Genomic DNA, 18,368 nt, shown 5'->3' with positions numbered 1-18,368 from the left:
AATTAAAAAGAAGGAAACTCAGTATTAATTGTGGAGAAATAAATACTCTCTATTGCTGATTAAAATACAAAATGGCAATATGGAGTAAAAGTTACAAAAATAATTATAGCCTCTAATCCAATAATTCTAGTATGTTATTATTAGACAGCATTACTCCTATATGCCTTCAAAGAGTTAGAGGGCAACAAAGTATGTTTTCCATTCAAAGATTTTCATTATATGTAATCACAGAGACCTGCAATTAACATAAATGTCCAACAAAAAGGAATAGTCAAATCAATCTGTTAAAGGATAGAATACAGTACTATAATGTCATTAAGAAAGACAAATAAAAACAATACAAGGAAATATGGAAAGACATTGATGAAACAACACAAATTAAAAAGAACTAGAACTAGTGTGTGTAGTACACACTAATTAAAACCGTATAAGAGAAAGGAATGAATGGACAAAGAATACTGGTGGGTATTTGGAAGGAGTGATTAAAAAGTTATTTCATGTACTAAAATTAATTTACCCATAAATAATTCTTAAATAAAATTTAAGCGGATTGCATTCATGTTTAATATTGTGGTTTTTATCAAAACATATCACTTTTTAGAAAGAAAAATGAAAGTAGAACTTGGACTGAACAGACTTACGGTCCAATAGGAAGGACACTGGATTTGTAGTCAATGTGAGTTCAAATCCCAACTCAACTGCTTACCACTACCTTGTCAAGGCAATTGATCTCTCTGGCTCTTCGTTTCCCAGTCCATAAAATAAAAGGGTTGGACTAGAAAATGTTAGAGCTCCCTTCCAACTATGGATCTATGATCCTTTGATCTCAGTTCTTATGGTGGGTAAGAGGAGACAGGAGGAAGTGAAATCTCTAAAAACTTCTGACATCATAAAAACAGAGTATTCAACTTAAAAGACAGATAGGGTGCTTAATGGTGTCAAGTACCTTACAAAAGTCAAGGAGAGCTAGAATTGAGGTGAAGCCACTAGATTCACTATGGCGGTAGTTTTGGTAGAGGATGGGAACAGAAATTAAACGGGAAGAAGAGAAAAGGATTGTTTTCTTTATACAAGTATTCTTCATTTTGTAAACAGATTCCATAGCAGTTCTTCAAATAGCTCCCTTAGTGCAATGAAAATGTGCTTCGATTCACTAAAATGCAATTGTTATGCCCCATTTTAGGAACATATCTATTTCAAACAAAGTGCACTTGAGTTAGCACTTTACTTGAATCCAAACCCAGCAATCGACAGCCGGATTATGACTTCTGAAGTTTCTTCTTAATCTAAGGTTCCATGATTCCTATCTAAAGTAGGAAAGACAGCCAATTTGTGAGTCCTGACTTTGCTCACACTTCAATTTACAAGGCAGTTTAAGAAAACTGTTCTACCTTAATCAGAATGGGAGGTGGTGGAAAAGCTGTCTGACTCCGGTTCCCCTGATGAGAAATCCAAAGATACTTTGAAATCTAAACCCTATCTCATTTACTAAGGGCAAAAGGAAATCTTGGTTCAAATAACTGGTTGAGTCAACAGGAACCAAACAGAAAAAGAATTCATAAATAAACTCTTCTTCCTTGGGAGGGAGGAAAGTAGCAAGCATTTTTAAAGTGCCTCGTATATGCCAGGAAGTGTGCTAAGTGCTTAATAAAATTACCTATTTTATCTTCAAAACAACCATGTGAGATAGATGCTGCTGGGATCCTCGTTTTACAGTTGAGGTAACTGAGGCAGACAGAGATTAAGTGATTTGTTCAGGTTCATATCATGGTTATGTCAGTTTGAGGCCTTTGGGCTTGGCACATGTTATATATTCTAACAAATTAAGCATTATTTGCATTGTTTCTTTTCTTCCTTTTCCTTAAACACACTAAGGGCACGGAGGCAAAGTTTTTGCTTTCTTATGACTCACTTTGTCTCCTGGCCACCAGCCTGAATTCTTCCAACCCAGAGACTATGCACGTGATCGAAGCTCCCTTTAATTTTCTTAAGCTATGAGTAGATGACTATGTTTCATGAGCCAACAATTGAACCCAATGAACAACAAACTGAAGACAGAGCACATATAAACAGAGTTTAGGGGTGACTTGTGGGAACAGTCAACTATGCTATCAGCCCAGGACCTCTAAATCTCACCCCAGATCTCAAGGGAGAAAATGCTAATCCACTGGAGATGGGCCAAGGTTATCCAGAGTCTAAGGGGAAATCCATGCTCATCCCTGAGCAATAGTTTAGGGAAGCAGAGTCACAGGACCAAAGTCCTCCATTGCCCTCTTTCCTTATCTCTCACCTGCCCCAGACAGCTGGTAAAATGGGCAGAAATGTGAGGGAGGCTCTGTACAGATTGGCCTAGATTTGACTATGCTAAATACACAGAAATCCACATATCTTAGAAGGAACATTTTCAAGTCACTCTTAAAGATAAAAAGCACTAATGAGTTATTCAATTTAATTCAATAAACATTTATTAAGCACCTACTATGTGCCAAGCACTGTGCTAAGTGCTAGGGATACAAAAAGAGGCAAAATACAGTCCTTGCTCTCAAGGAGCTTATGATCTAATGGAAGAAAACGACCTGCAAACAAACATATACAAGCAAGCTACACATAGGATAAATAAGGAATAATTAACGGAGGGAAAGCACTGAAATCAAGAGGGGTTGGAAAAGGCCTTTAAGGGATGGAATTTTAGTTGGAACTTAATGAAGCCAGGGACGTCAATAGGAGTGAAGAAAGGAGAGCACGCCAGGCCTGAGGGACAGCCAAAGAGCATGCCAAGATTTAAAAAAAAAAAAAAGACACTAGAATCTAAACTGAAAATGACTTAATATAGGATCTGGCCCAATTTCCTACTTAAAAAAACCTCAAAATCATAGCTGTAGAGCTGGAAGAGACCAAGGAGACTATACCTAGCTCAACTCCAGCATTTTACAGATGAGAAAACTGAGGCCCCAGGGAAGTTAAGTGATTGGCCCAAAGTCACAAAGAGAGAAAGCATCATAAGTGGGTCAAACGCAGGTCCTCTCCCTCCAAAACAAGTGAGTTTAAGTTCTTCTCTACCCTCCCCTTCCCCCCCCCCTGTTGTTCCTTACTGTGACTTCTGAAGAAAGGAGGAATAAAACTAATCTCTTCATGTCCTTGAAGGTGACTATCATGTCTCCTTATTCCTTATCATGCCTTTCCTTATTCAAATTAAACATTCTTTTTTCCTTCAACTTTTCTTCAGCTGACAGACTTTTAAGGACTTTCACCATCATATTTTCTGTTCTCTGGAAACATTCCAGTTTGTTAATATCACTCTCAAAATGTGGTGTGGTCCCCAGAAATGCCTACAATACCCCAGTTGAGATCTCTCCAGCAAAGACATCAGGAGGACTATTATCTCCCTTGATGAAGACACCATATTTCAATGAATGGAGTTCAAAATTGCTTTGGGGATGTTTTTGTTTCTATTTTTTTCTGCTGTTGCTTCAGCAGTCCTATCAGACCAAGCTGTAGCGCATCTCTGATCTTTTTCACATGAAATTGTTTACACATGGGGGGGGGGGATGGAAGAGTTGACAAATGTCCATGTTACTTGATGAGCTAGAAACTACCCTGTGAGGATGGCAATCAGGATGATGAAGGACCTTAAGTTAATGTCATATGAGGATCAGCTGAAGACAAGGGTTTAGTCTGGAGAAGGAAAGACCAAAGAGAAAGAGGATTCCCATGTGGAAAAGAGATCAAACTAATTCTGCTTGGCCCCAAAAAGCAAAAGGAGAAACAATGGGTAGAAGTTGTAAGGATGAAGATTTAGACTTGCTATGGTTGGGGGGGGGGGGGGGGATAGGAATGACCTAGTAGAAGGTATCTGAAGAAAGTGGAAGGGCAGCTGCTTCAGGAAGTAGTGAGTCCCCCTCATCACTTGGGATGTTCAGTCAAAGACTAAGATGTGAGAACTGTAGCATATTCTTGTTTGAGCTCAGGTTAAACAGGTGGCCTCAAAGGTCTTTTCCAAGTTTAATTCTGCAAGAAGTTATTCCCAATCTGCCTTAATGTCAGCGCCTTCCTCTGAGATTCATCCAATTTATCCTGTCTGTATCTTGTTTGTACATAGCTATTTGCATGTTGTCTCCTCCATCAGATGGTGAGCTCCTGGGAACAGGGACTATCTTTTTCCTTCTTTATATCCCCAGCTCTTAGCACAGAACCTCCTGGAAGACAGTAGGCACTTAAAAATGCTTATTGAACTAATGCATTATTGGTGGAGTTGTGAACTGATCCAACCATTCTAGAGAGCATTTTGGAACTATGCCCAAAGGGCTATAAAAATGTGCATACCCTTTGACTCAGCAATACCACTTCTAGGGCTGTATCTCAAAGAAATCATACAAATGGGAAAAGGACCCACATGTACAAAAATATTTATGCTTCTCTTTTTGAGGTGGCAAAGAACTAGAGATTGAGGGAATGCCCATAAGCTGGGGAACGGCTGAACAAGTTGTCTTATGTGAATGTAACGGAATACTATTGTGCTATAAGAAATGAGGAGCAGAAAGACTTCAGAAAAACCTGGAAAGACTTATATGAACTGATGCTGAGTGAGCAGAACCATGAAAACATTGTACACAGTAACAGCCACATTGTGTGATGACTAACTTTGCTAGACTTATCTCTTCTTAGCAATGCAAGGATCTAAGACAACTCCAAAAATCTCATGATGGAAAATGCTATCCACATCTAGAGAAAGAACTATGGAGCTTGAATTATTTGCTTTCTCTTTTTTTTTTGTTTCTTCTTTCTCATGGTTTCTCCCATTAGTTCTAAGTCTTCTTTACAACATGACTAATGTGAAAATAGGTTTAATATGAATGTATATGTAGAGTCTGTATCAAATTACACACTGTCTTGGGGTGGGGGGAGGGGAGAGATGGGGAGAAAATTTGGAACTCAAAATCTTACGGAAGTGAATGTTGAAAACCAAAATTAGTTGAAAACTAATAATTAAAAAATAATTTTAAAAAATACTTGTTGACCGCACAAATATATCAAACTGCTTGTCTTCTCAGTGGGAGGGAGAGAATTTGGAATTGAAAAGTTTTTAAAACAAATGTTAAAAATTGTTTTTACAATTGGGAGAAAAATTAAAATATTAAATAAATATATTAAAAATGCTAGCTGACTAGACTTGATTCTGTGACTTGTGGATGAGAGCTCCCACAGCAGAAATGAAGAGTGAATGTGGAATATTCATTCACCTTTTTGAGTCTTTAAGAAGAACAAAGATACCTCTCTGTCTTAAATGGCACAGGTACAGAGCTATGTGGAGGCAAAGCTGCATGGAGAACCAAGGATTATCAATGTACTTAGAAACGTACACATGGGAAAAGTAAGATGGAATAGGAGCTGGTACTAGGACCAAAATATTTGACTTTGTAGAATCACACTTTAGAGTACAGGGAAACCTAGTCTGGTTCTCTCTTTACAGGGATAAGGAAAACTGATGCCCAAAGAGCTTGACTTGCTTAAGATCACAGAAGTAGGTAGCGCCACAAAGGGTGCGATTACCGGGATCTCCCAAATCTTGGCCCTGCTCTTTCCCTGTGATACCTGTGCTTCTCCAGAAATGTCAGTAAAACTAAGACCCCTAGCTTCAGATTAATTATAAAGACCTTAACTCAAGGCAGATCTACTTAGAAAGCTCTGGGAAATGTAAACTAACAAAATCAATGACTTTTTAAAATTATGTAACTGGATAAAAAAAAGGAAGAAAAAGACCAATTATTACCAAATGAGAGGGTCTTTGTGCAACAATACCTGGAAACCACCAGGTGTCACTGTAAAAAGTCACAAGTTACACAGTCTCTACACATCTTGATTTGATATTGCCAGAGTTTTTTTGTTTTTTAAAGCTGGTTTTTCCCCTGGCTTCTTCTTAAAGAACATATAGATATTACTCTCATTCTCACTAGTGAGAATGAAAATGTCAGATAACTCAGCACCTTTGGGATGGGACCAAAGTCTAAACACTTATTTTTATCTCTCACATTCTAGCACAGTATTTGCACATATCATATGCAGTACAATAGAAAAACCACTGGACTCAGTATCAAAACTTTCAGAAAGACTTGGGTTTGGTCCCTAGAACTTCCAACGTATGTCCTTGGACAAATGACTTCTGGAAAGGTGTAGTGCATCAAAAATGTGCTGGATTTGAAGACAGAGGATGTAGGTTCAAATACCAGCTCTGTCACTTAGTGACTGAGTGGCCTTGAGCAAGATGCTTTGACTTCACTAGGCCTCAGTTTCCACATCTGTGAAATGAGAAGGTTGGACAAGTAGCCTCTAAAACCCTTTCCAGCTCAAAATCTGTGATCAGATGTTCTCTCTTTGGGTCTCAGATCCCTCATCTATAAAATGAAGGGGTTGGATTAGATGAACTCTCAGATCCTTTCCTCCTCAAACAGTTCATAATTCTAGTCAACCATTGGACTGATGGGCTGCCCACCATTGCACTGGTCTTAGGATCTATCTGCTTGGGATATTCAAGGGATTCCATAGTCAGGCCAAACCTATTTCAACTCTACTCCAGGGAATGCAGACAGAAAAATGGCCATTCTGCCGTACTCACAATAGAATTTTTCAATCCTGTCCTGTAAATGGCCACTGAGTGTCACAGGTGACCCAAATCAACTTCCTGGACAGGAATTTTGCCTGTGTTGTAAGTCTCTGCCTCCTTTGTTTATTCCTGGCACCAGAAGATCCCCAACATTCTGAGCCTCGTAGGGTAAATGCTGAGCAAAGTCTCATTTTGTCTGGGAGGAAAAGGGATGAGATTGAAAAGGTTTCCTTATGTTTTGGAAAGGATTAGGAAATTCCATAAAACTTTTAAGTAAACCTTTCACAGACACTCAATAAATAGCTGTTGAACCAATAAAAAAAAAAAAACAAAAAGGGCTCTTTGGAGGCCAGACAGATGCAAAATCTCTACTCGAGTCATTCATTCAAGGCATGAAAAGAAGATGGGCTGGTAGGGAAGAGATGAGGCAGGGAGTGTGCCAAGGATCCCACTGCAGATGTCTGAACACATACTCAAGATGGTTAATTCCCAAGCCACTCAAGGGAGAACAACCACGAGGCTCTAAGTATCCCTGGAATCCTTTCTGTGATTAGTTTCCACTTCCCTGACACAGGAGCATATCCAAGTCTGCTTATCACAATAAACATGTCCTCATCAGCCTCTGGTTGTTTTTGCTTCCATCTGCACTCTGCACCTAAGCCCCTTAAGAAATGGTTTTAGTGACTAGACTCTTAACAGTGGAACAAATAAAACATGTATTTTCTTGGGGAAAATAAATTATGGGGATGTGAACCCTAAAACACTGTCTTCTACCACAAGAGAGAACACCATACATTTATTTAGTAGAGTGAAGATCTCACTAACCAAGGTTACCCTTCAGAAGGGCAAACAGCCTGAATTTTATAAAGTATTTAAATAAATGATTCTTTCCTACCCTCCAGAATAAACACTAATTTTAACCAGTTGTTCAGGAGGAAAATAGGGAGCTGTGATTTATCATTTCTTTACTAACCCCATTGAGAACCTACTCCTAATAAGCACCCAACAGTCATTTGACTGAGAAGTGTTCATTAGTAGACTATAGATTCCTTGAGGGCAACTACTCTCTTCAGTCTTCATCTTAGTAACTGCAAACTAATATTTACTTGGTGCTTAATAAATGCTTTTGGATTTATTTATCCAACAGAAACATTAAAGCCTCTATTATGGGCATAAGGAGAGGCAGCAGAGCATTATGAAGAGACAGACCTGGCCTTGGAGTCAGAAGACCTGGGTTCAAGTGTGGCCTCAGACACAGACTAGCTGTGTTGACCACTGGCAATCATTTAACCTCTCTGTGCCCCCAGGAAACTTCTTAAGGCTCCAAGTTACAGAAAAGTTGCAGAGCTGCAGGACGGAGGGGATTCCCGGGCAGTGAAGGGACAAAGGGACACAGACAAATATTACAAGACATAGGAGTACCTTATTCTACTTAATAATCATGCAAGGATTATTTTCAATGAATGAATGAAAAAGGATTTATTAAGAGCTTCTTGTATGCCAGGCACAATGCTAAGTGCTAGGGATACCAATATAAGCTAGCAAGACAGTATGTGCCTTCAAGGACATTATATTTTAATAGGGGTAGGTAACTCACATAAGCAAGTTGTGGTCAGGGAGGAGCATGTCAGACAGGGAAATCTTTAGGGGTGGGATTGGAACCATCAGGCAATTGAATGGCATGTCCTTTCCAGGAATAGCGGTTTTCTTTGATACTGTTCTAAGAGCCAAGAGGCTCCCCCAATGAAGGGAGTAAAAGGGGGAAAGAGAGGCAGGACACAACCAGGAAATGGCCTGATGGGTCTGAATCCTAGGCAAGACAAGGTGAAGAATGCTCACCAATGCCGAGCCCAAGGTCCCAGAAGGGGGAGTTACTAATATGGAGATTTTGTTGCTAGAACAATCAAAAAGTTTGTTCTTTTAAGTACATTAAGCATCACCTTTTTTGAAGCCTCCAAACTCCAATCATCTACTAATTTGCCTGACAAAACCATTTCCCACTCCCAAGCCATACTAAAATATTCTAAAGGTTGATTTAGAATTACAGAATTTTCAAGATGGAAGCTGCCTTCCCAATTTAACACACCCCCTTGGCTTTAACAGATAATAGAAGTGAAGCCTAGAGATGTTAAGGGATTTGTTTAAAGTCACACAACTAATTGGTGCCAGAGCTAGGGCTAGAACCCAGGACTTTTGATTCTCGGTCCTGTGTTCTTTCCACTGTTGTTGAGTCATTTCAGTTGTGTCCCGACTCTTCATGACCCCATTTGGGGTTTTCTTGGCAAAGATAATAGAGTGGTTTGCCATTCCGCTCTCCAGCTCATTTTCTGTAGACTGGCTGTATCCTACCTTTCCAATCTTACCTACACTCGAGTGAAACTGGACTCCTTTTTGCTGCTTTCCACTAAACTGCATGATAACAGCCCAGCTGAGTTTGAGAAATTTTGAGTAATCAAGGTTGGAATCAATAAGGCTTTACTCTATTAAATCAGCATAAAGCCAAGAGATAGGATAAAACTAATGAAAGCTGCCTCACCCTTCTTTTCTCCCTGCCCTTTATTTGACCAGGAAAGGGTTGCTCCCAATGTTGGAGGAAAAAAAAAAATGACCCTATCTGACTGGTAAATACCAGGTGTCCCAAAAGTTGTAATCATTAAAACTGTACTAAGCTCTGTACCTGTGACTGACACAGTGCTGTGTTATTTCCCACCTGGATAAACTCCTCTGGGCTTCATCATGCCCCCTCACAACCTCACCTTCCAGCAAGGTCACATTAACCCCGGAACTCACATTTCTTCAGTAACCCCTGCCCTGGGGGCCCTTCTTCCCTTTGATTGGAGAGAGTGGGAAGTGGAAGGCTCCTTTCTGATCCTCCATTTAGGGAAGATGCCCAGACCAGCCATATTTTCATTTCCCATTTCTCTGGACTTTATCATTCCCTACCCCTTCTACTTCTTTCTATGTGTGGTCTTCTCCCACTAGACTGTGAGCTCCTTGAGGGCTGGGACTGTCTTCTGCCATTCTTTGTATCCCCAGAGCCTAGCACAGTGCCCAGCACATACTAGGCACTTAATAAATGTTTGAGTAACTGTCTTGTACACAGCATAAAGCTCTTGATATTTGTTGACTGAGGAGGTAGAGTACTTTACAGAGTGGTCACTTCTCTTTACCTCAGTTTCCTATCTGTAAATTAGGGTAGCTAGGTGGTACAGTAGATAGAGCACTCAGACACTTCCTAGCTGTGTGACCCTGGGCAAGTCACATACCCATGTTTGCCTCAGCTCCTCATTTGTAAAATGAGCCGGAGAAGGAAATGGCAAACCACTCCAGTACCTTTGCCAAGAAAACCCCACAAGGGGTCAGAAAGAGTCAGGTACAACTGAAGGGACTGAACAACAACTGGATTCAAATACCACCTATGCCAGGTACTACCTGTACAACTCTGGGCAGGTTACCTAAACTCTCTGGGCCTCAGTTTCCTTGTCTGTGAAATGAACTGAATTAATTGGCTCCTGAGGTCCCTCTCCATTCTAAATCTATGATTCTATTAATATTTCAGCAGTCCTAGCAAAGTACTTGAACTTGGAGAAAACTCTTATTCTCATTACATGACAAGTCCTCATCTCTTTTAAAATTTTTATTTAATTTTTAATTTAGGGGCTAAAATAACCATTTCCATAATCTAGTCATACTGGTCCTTGAGAATATATTTTAAAATACCTCTTACACACAAGTCACCAGTGGTAACAAGTTGCAGCCTGCTTATGTCTGCTGCGGGTCTTTCTGTTGCCCTTTGGCATAATTTGGATTCTGCTGAGAGACTGCAGCCATTCTGCAGCGCTGGAAGAGTAGGGACTGATAGAAAAGGGATTAGCTTTTGTAGCGCCTTGCAGTTGGAGATCGCTGAGCAGATGGCCCAGTTCCCCAAAGGCAAGGCAGCCCAATTTCCTTCTATTCAATGCTGAGCCTGGCTCACAGTCCATTTGCAGTGCCTAACTCAGAAATGGTGAGGCAGCCTTGCTCAGAGAGGAGGCCTTGGAGCCAGGAAGACTAGAGTTCGAGGTCTGAATCTGCTATCAACTATTCCCAATATCAGCTATTCCCAACCCAACACAGTCTAGTTCCATCAGGAGAAATCCCTGAACTGGCTCAAGAGGGATCCCCAGCTTTGGACACTTATTATAATGCCTCACCCAGCATGCTCTGGAGGATGGGGGGAGAGACAATCATTCAACTTCACTCAACGCAAAATTAAAACTGACCTTTAAGGAAATCCCTTAAAACCAGGTGGTTTTCTTCTTTATAAATGAAGTCTCCATCAATGCTACGCTCTATAATATATAGATGGGGTGTAAGTTCCCAAACATGAACATTCTTCACCCTTAAACCCCATGTAGCTAAAAATCTCTCCTGGTTAAACCAGCATCAGTATAGAACCCAAACAAAGAGCTTGCTGTAGCAACGTGAGATAGGAATACTTATCATTTCCATCTCAAGGGCATATGGTTCTAATGAAACATTGTGCATTGTGAAGGGGGAGACTGCCTGCCTGCACACACTGAAGCCCTTGTCAGGCTCCCACAGGGGGTGGGGGCTGGCAGGCCCTTATCACCTGGGAGCACTCAGTTTAGCCAAATGAATGAGAAATGGAGGGTTCTTTATTCTGGGCAAATCAGAAGACTGAAAAATTCTGTTCAACAAGCTATGGAGAGCTTCTGAAATAGCTGGGAATAAAATGGACAGTGGATCCAAGTACAGAAAAGAAAACCATTTACTCACACCCAGGCTCTCAAAAACAAAGTGACAGCAATAACAGTGACAATAAAAATAGAGAGCATTTAGATGGTGTTGGAAGCTTTGCGAAGTGCTTTACATGCATTATCTCATTTGAAAGGAAACTGGACTACCGACTGCCCCACTGAGTAACTGCTAACTTTAAAAAAGTTGATAGCTTTTGTTTTTACATCACTTTCATTTCCAAAAACTTCCCTCTGCAATCTCTCGTGACAAAGAATTTTAAAAGAGGGAGAGGGGAAGTTATTCACCAAAACTAACAAACACCTCAACCAGCCTGTTTCATATTCATTGATCCCCACCCACATATCTGCCCGGGAGAGACAGATGAGGTACATTTTCTCTAACAACTAACTTTTAAAGGATCTAATTCTACAACATCCATGAAGGAGAGAAAAATTTAATTTCAACAGATTTTAGAGGGACATATCATTTCCATCTCAAGGGCATATGGTTCTAATGAAATATTGTGCATTGTGAAGGGGGAGACTGCCTGCTTGCATACAACATCTTCCCAATAAGTGATGCTGCTACAGTTACTAAGACATAATTGCTCATGAGGGAACCTGCAGCATCTCTTTCTCTGGTGACCTTTGAAGACAAGAAATTTGCTCACCTACCTGGGACTAATTAGGTGCAGTCCTAAAGGCCTTCCAGTAGACTGAACCAAAAAGATGTTTCTAGTGCCAGGAATTAATCAATTTAATTAAGAGAACAAGCCATTGTTTGGTCCTGTCGTTTAGCTCTTGCTTCAACAACGAACAAAGAATCCATTTAAGTCCCGTGTCCTTCCTGAACTACATGTTCCCTGCCAGGGCCTGGAATTTCTCTGAGGAAAAAGAGCATCCTTGAAAGCAAAACTCTAAAATATACAGATATTTCAAATGCTGAGTAAGCCAACATGTGACTACCAGTCAAAAACATTAAGATCTCTTTCCAAAACAGACCCAACCTTTAAAACCCAACTCAAATGGCTTCCCCTTCAGAAAACTGTCCTTAAAACACCTAACGATACCTTCCCAACCTGACCTCAGGTGTTACATGGCACAGTTGCCTTATGCCTCTCTTAGGCACTTACCATGTATTATAGTTACTTGCGTACAGAACAAATTCCCCGCCTGGACTGTGATCTCCATGAGTTTGAAGGCTATGCTTTAAAGTCTACATCTCCCCTAGTGCCTAGCACAGTACTCTGTACACATCAAGCACTTAAAACTGTTTCTTTCATTGTTTTCCAAAACCTGTAACGTTAGTTGCCTATGCATGTGCTTCCTTTGTATCCCTTGGTTCCTTCCAGTTTGCTTAGGCTCATAAAACCTCAAGAGCTCTGTGAAGTCAGGCTTGGGTCATCATGTGGAAGAGACCACTCTTACCATCCCTAACTGAAGCACTCACTGGAGACCACCTAACCCGGGCTGTGTGTTAGGGTGGGGGGGAATCTATAATGTTCCCCACAAAGACAGGAAGTCATCATCTGGCCACAAGGACTGGTCCCAAATAAAGCAGAAACAGGATCTCCTTGGGATCAAGAAAAAACAGAGGAAAATATCTCCGCAGATTTCTTCTACCACCACCACGATCCCTCTCCCTCAATATACACAAGGCCCTTGCATTATTTTATGTTGTTTTTTAACGAAAAAATATACAATGGATGTCATATCACCTTGTCAGGAATTCATAAGGGTAGGAAAGAGGGCATGCTTGCCACAAGGCATGAAAAATCTGCTAGTCCAGCCTTACTCAGCAAGCTGCTGAGAACAAGAACTCTATAAATTGAGAGTAGGTGGTTTTGTTTAAAATTTAATAAACAAGCAAGAAGGGCAATAAATATTCAGCCTCCCTGTCCAAATCCAGCCTCCTGCAAATACTCTCTGCGAGTATAGCTATTTCTCAGATCAGTGGTGTTCTAATTCATGGGCCACAGACCCAGAGGGCTTTGGGAGGAGAAGGGAAAAAAAAGAGTTATAGAGAGAGAAGAGCAAATTCATAATTAGGCAGACTTTGTTTTTGTAGATTGAATGTCATACATATTTCAAATGTGCATATATGCTATTATGATTAGTAAGATACAAATTCATTTCCAAGCTTTATTAAGTTCCTATTAATTTTTTGTCATTATGCATTTTCTCAGTCAATGGATACTAACAGTATAACTATTATTCTATGTGAATCTGCAAAAGATTTAAGTTAAAAAGTGGTCTCTGTACTCACAAAAGTTGGAGAATATAACCCTAGATAATTCTTCTGACCCAATCTTCCTGGGGCGATTCAATAAGCCATGATCCTCAAATGCCATTTATACATTACGATGTCTCAAAATACACCACCAGTCACTTCCCATGTAGGAGTTTCCTCCTCTCCCCATGAGCTCATACGCGCTCCTCATATGATAGAGTAATAGGAGACAAACATATTAAAAGAACAAGGAAATGTAAAATTCATTTCCTTCTCTTCCAGGTGAAGATTGCCATGGAGGCTACGGTCACAATGTGGTATTCCAAAAATCATCCCAGAAAGCTCCCAGAGCATCACAGCATAAATGAAGTCAATTCTTTCCCCTTGAAAGACGATAAACAAGCCGTTCATGCACAGGAACAGAGCAGCACTTTTCTGGCCAAAAAGTATCTCATGGCCCCACCCAGGGACAGAGACACAAATCCATCGCCTTACAGATATGCACTGCCATAGACCTACTCAAGGTTCTTGCTAAGGCACACCCTCTGATGTAAACAGTGGAAGACAGCCATGGGCTGGAGTCCACGGGAATTTGTGTGAAAACACTGTGTATACAAAGCAAAATCCCACAGAAGTACAGACACACACACACACACACACACACACACACACTCACTGAAAGAAACTTACCTTGCATACAGCTGCCTGGAGTATTGCGTCAAAGCCCCCTTCCGGAGCATCTCTGTTTCTGGACACCCTCTGTTTTTTAACTTCTTCATTGAAGCTATCGACTTTATCCGTTAAAGGCAGCAGATGGCGGAAGCCAAAGGATGGGACGCAGTGTGGGAACAACTTGTAACTGGAGAGAAATGATATTCTCAGAGCCGCTTTTTCACCCACATTCCCACGTAGTAAACAGAAACATTCTCAGTGAATTTCTCACCGAGAGGCTAGGGTGCAGAAACACCAAGACATTCAATGATTACCTGTGTGCAGCACCTTGCTAGGTACTGTGGGAGGTATAAAAACATAGCCCCTGCCCTCCTGGAGTTGAGCTGAGGTAGGATAGACACCCATGACACTTTATGTACCACATGAGTGGAACACATGAGAAGGGCTACGGGACTATCAAAGAAGGAAACAAACATTTACTAAGCACCTAATACGTGACAAGCACTTTGCAAATATCTCATTGATCCTCACACAACAATTCTGGGAGGTAGGTGCTAGTATTATCCCCATTTTACAGATGAGGAAACTGAGTCAGAGGTTCAATGAATTGCCCAGGGTCAATCAGCTAATACATATCTGAGGCAAGATCTGAATTCAGGTCTTCCTGACTCCAGACTCAACACTCTATCCACTGTGCCCACCACTTGGCTGCCTCTGTGAAACATACTGAATGGGGAAAGCTTTATGGAAATATTAAGACTTGAGCTAGTCTTTGAAGGATGCATAAGCCTCAGACAGAGAGGAGGGTAAGGTCATTAGAGGAAGAAGTAGGAACATTCTAAGGAAGGCTATAAGAGGAATTGCACTGTGTAAGAACGTCAGACATTTACTTTATCAACATTATCTCATTTTGTACCCTAAAGCAACCCTGTGTAAGTACAACAGGTATTTGGTAACCCCATTTTGTATACAAAAAAAACTAACATTCAAAAAGGGTGCCTCTCCCAGGGTTAAAAAAAAAAAACAACCAAAAACCCAACATAAGGGTCAGAGGCAGGATTTGAACCCAGGTCTACCCTGATTCCATGTCTGGCACTATTTCCATCACACCAAGCTGCCTCTCACCCTTGCTGCTGAGAAATGTAAATCTCTCTTAAATAATCACCCACGATGGGATGCCAGAACACATTCCACAGTCGCACAGTTATCTAACCTCACTAAGAGCTACAACACAGCCAGGCCTGTTTTGCTTTTTTGCCTGTATATCCTTAGCATGCAACATATTGGCCATGCATAGAGTAGGTGCTTAATAATTACTTTAACTGAGTATGATCTGGCATCTAGCCCATGCTTAATAAGTGCTCATTGAAAGACAAGTCTGTCTCCCAGATGAATTGATCTGAATTCGCCTTTTTCATCAAATGCCTAGCAGGTGCCTACCGTGCTAGGCGCTTGAGTTACAAAGATAAGCTAAGACACCTGGTTTCTGTCCCCAAGGAGCTAACACCCTAGTAGTTAATGCAATGATTGGTAATTAAAGATGAGAAACCATCAAGAACAAAGCGAGGGGTGTGTGTAACACAGGGCAAGCTGTTTGGCACAGGATGCTAAGAGGTACCTTCACCCTTAAGGAAGAGATGAAGGCTTAATCGAAATGCAGGGGAATCCAACCTGGCCACTTAGTGCAGGCCTGGGCAGGCACAACCTACAGGATGTAATTTTCAGATTTCCAAGAGGGGTTGGCAACCAGTTCTCCTTTGGGAACTACAGACACTTTTCTTCCTATCATCACAATTATCCTCATCAAACTCTGTTGGAACAAATGCTACCTACCACGGGCAGAATTCTGTTTAAATGAGCTAGAAAGGACAACAAAATAATTACATTATATCATTAAAATGGAAGCCTGTTGCTACAGTACAGGAAAAAGATAGTATAGCTTTACAAAAAATTAAAGCCTACAAAGGGTGTAGGGTGGGTTTTTTTTTTAATTGTTTACAAAAAGCGAATGTTCTGTATACACTATAACAAGTAAGCACTAAAGGATTTGGGGAGGGAATATCTTGCTGGCTCCATATATCTGAGGATAAATACTTCACAGTCCTTCCTTGTACTACATTGTGTTTGAAGGCAATCTGATGAGAGACAGTACTGCCCAGTGGCTACAGAGCTGGCCTGGGAGCCAGGAAGCCCCAACTTCTGACACATGCTAGCTGTGTGCCCCCTGCAAAGGAAACTGAACCTCAATATTTTAGGTAAACCTCTAAGACTTTAAATTGCAGAGAAGGTGACAACTTGTATTGGTAGCTTCCTCAGACGGGAGTTTCCTGTACCAATGAAATCACAGGGCCAGGCCCAGTCCCCTGTGGGAGTATTTCAAGGATCCAGGATCAGATCAGTACAGATTGTAGGCTTGTAGTAGCTGATCCTCACGAATTAGTGGAGAGTTGAAAAAATTCATCACTTGGGCCATGTGAGGATAGACTCCGTTTTTTGATTTGAGATGGGGAGAGGGAAAAGAGTAATTTTTTTTTGTGGGGGCAGTTAAAGGACAATCATCTACCTTGGTTGTTGGCCTTGCTAAAAACTCAATTTACTAGGAAAGTGTGTTTGTTGTTGTTCAGTCATTCAGTTGTATCTGACTTTTCACAAACCCATGGACCACAGTGGGATTTTTTTGGCAGAGATACTGAAGTGGCTTGCCATCTCCTTCTTCAGTGGAATAAGGCAAATAGGGTTAAGGGACTTGCCCAGAGTCACAGAGCTATTAAGTATCTGAGGCCAGATTTTTAAGTCAGCTCTTTGTGACTCCAGGCCCAGGGCTTTATCCAATGAGTCACCTTTTGTGTTTAGTTAAAAGTAAAGTGACTCCAGGCCCAGGGCTCTATCCAATGAGTAACCTTTTGTGTTTAGTTAAAAGTAAAAAGCTATAACATTTGAAATATCTAATATTAATCCCGATCACAGGATCTCTCAGTTGAGAAAAAGCATAGCCTCTTGTCATTATATTATACTTCCATAATTTCAAAATATAAGTTGTGACTCTCTCAGTCCTCATCCTGTCTGGAGTCAAGTAGTACAGAGGAAGATTAGAAAGTCAACAGGTATAGACTATCTCTACCAACTCCTCCCCACCCCCGCCTTCTTCTCATTCTTTCCACTCTCCCTCACTCCTACTCAGTCTTCACTGATCGTTGTACAAATAAGTACAAAATGTGAATACATTTTAAGTGAGAATCAATCTCAACGAGTGGACAAATCTTTCACTATCATGGATTTCTGAGTTTTTTTTAAAGACAGTATAGACATGGCAAACCACCGCAGTATCTTTTCCAAGAAAGCCCCAAATGAGGTCATAGAAAGTCAGAAATGATGGAACAACAGAAATCCAAGGATCACAGGATTTAGAGCTAAAAGGGACTTTAGAGATTATCTAGGTCAACCACCTCATTTTAGATGAGGAAGTCAAGGCCCAGAGAGATTAGTTGACATACCCAAAGTCACACAGCTAATAAGTGGCAGAGACATGGATCAAACCCAGGTCTTGGGACTCTAAATCTAGGTAGGAGGTGTTTTACTCTGCCACACACTGCCTATACACAGCTGACAGCAGCCGGAGGAGAAATAGCTGATGCCCACGATGCAAAGTGAGTTGATAAATGGAAACAAGTGTTATCAATCCAACAGAAACAATTCAAAAGAGATCTTGAGTTCTCCATATTGATTCTTCTGGGCACTTCAGTGTTGCTTATATTATGCTATTATAATTATTATTTTATGACAACACACTTATATTTTGTACTACTGGTCAATCTAGGATCTTAACTGGGTTTTTTCTATGAGAGTTAGGATGTTTTGAGGCACTCAGCTACCATTGATGACATGTCTGATTTTTCCCTCGTACAGGAAGCAATGAATTCTTTCTCAATATACAGAGTTAGTGTTATGTGGTTTAAAGAAAACCACAGAGAAAAATGCATTTCATCATAGTTTGTTAAGAATCTAAACATCAGGACAGACTTTAGAGGCTATGTCACCCAGGAGTCCCCAACCTTTTTGGACCCTGTATTCTTTGGCTTTCAGTTGACCTTCCTATATCCCCTATTCAATATCAAAGTAAATATAT

At 40.7% G+C, this 18,368-nt stretch overlaps 1 protein-coding gene across 1 annotated transcript in view; it reads right to left on the bottom strand.

The window, feature by feature from the left end:
• ITGB5 (integrin subunit beta 5) overlaps positions 1-18,368 on the bottom strand; it is a 192,264-nt gene that overhangs the window by 102,518 nt on the left and 71,378 nt on the right. Inside the window, exon 5 of the mRNA XM_036745271.1 lies at positions 14,261-14,429. Coding sequence (XP_036601166.1) covers positions 14,261-14,429 — 169 coding nt within the window. The remainder of the gene's footprint in view (positions 1-14,260; positions 14,430-18,368) is intronic.

Source organism: Trichosurus vulpecula, chromosome 2, assembly GCF_011100635.1.
Source record: "Trichosurus vulpecula isolate mTriVul1 chromosome 2, mTriVul1.pri, whole genome shotgun sequence".
Lineage (NCBI taxonomy): Eukaryota > Metazoa > Chordata > Mammalia > Diprotodontia > Phalangeridae > Trichosurus > Trichosurus vulpecula.
This window is presented reverse-complemented; position numbering and strand designations above follow the sequence as displayed.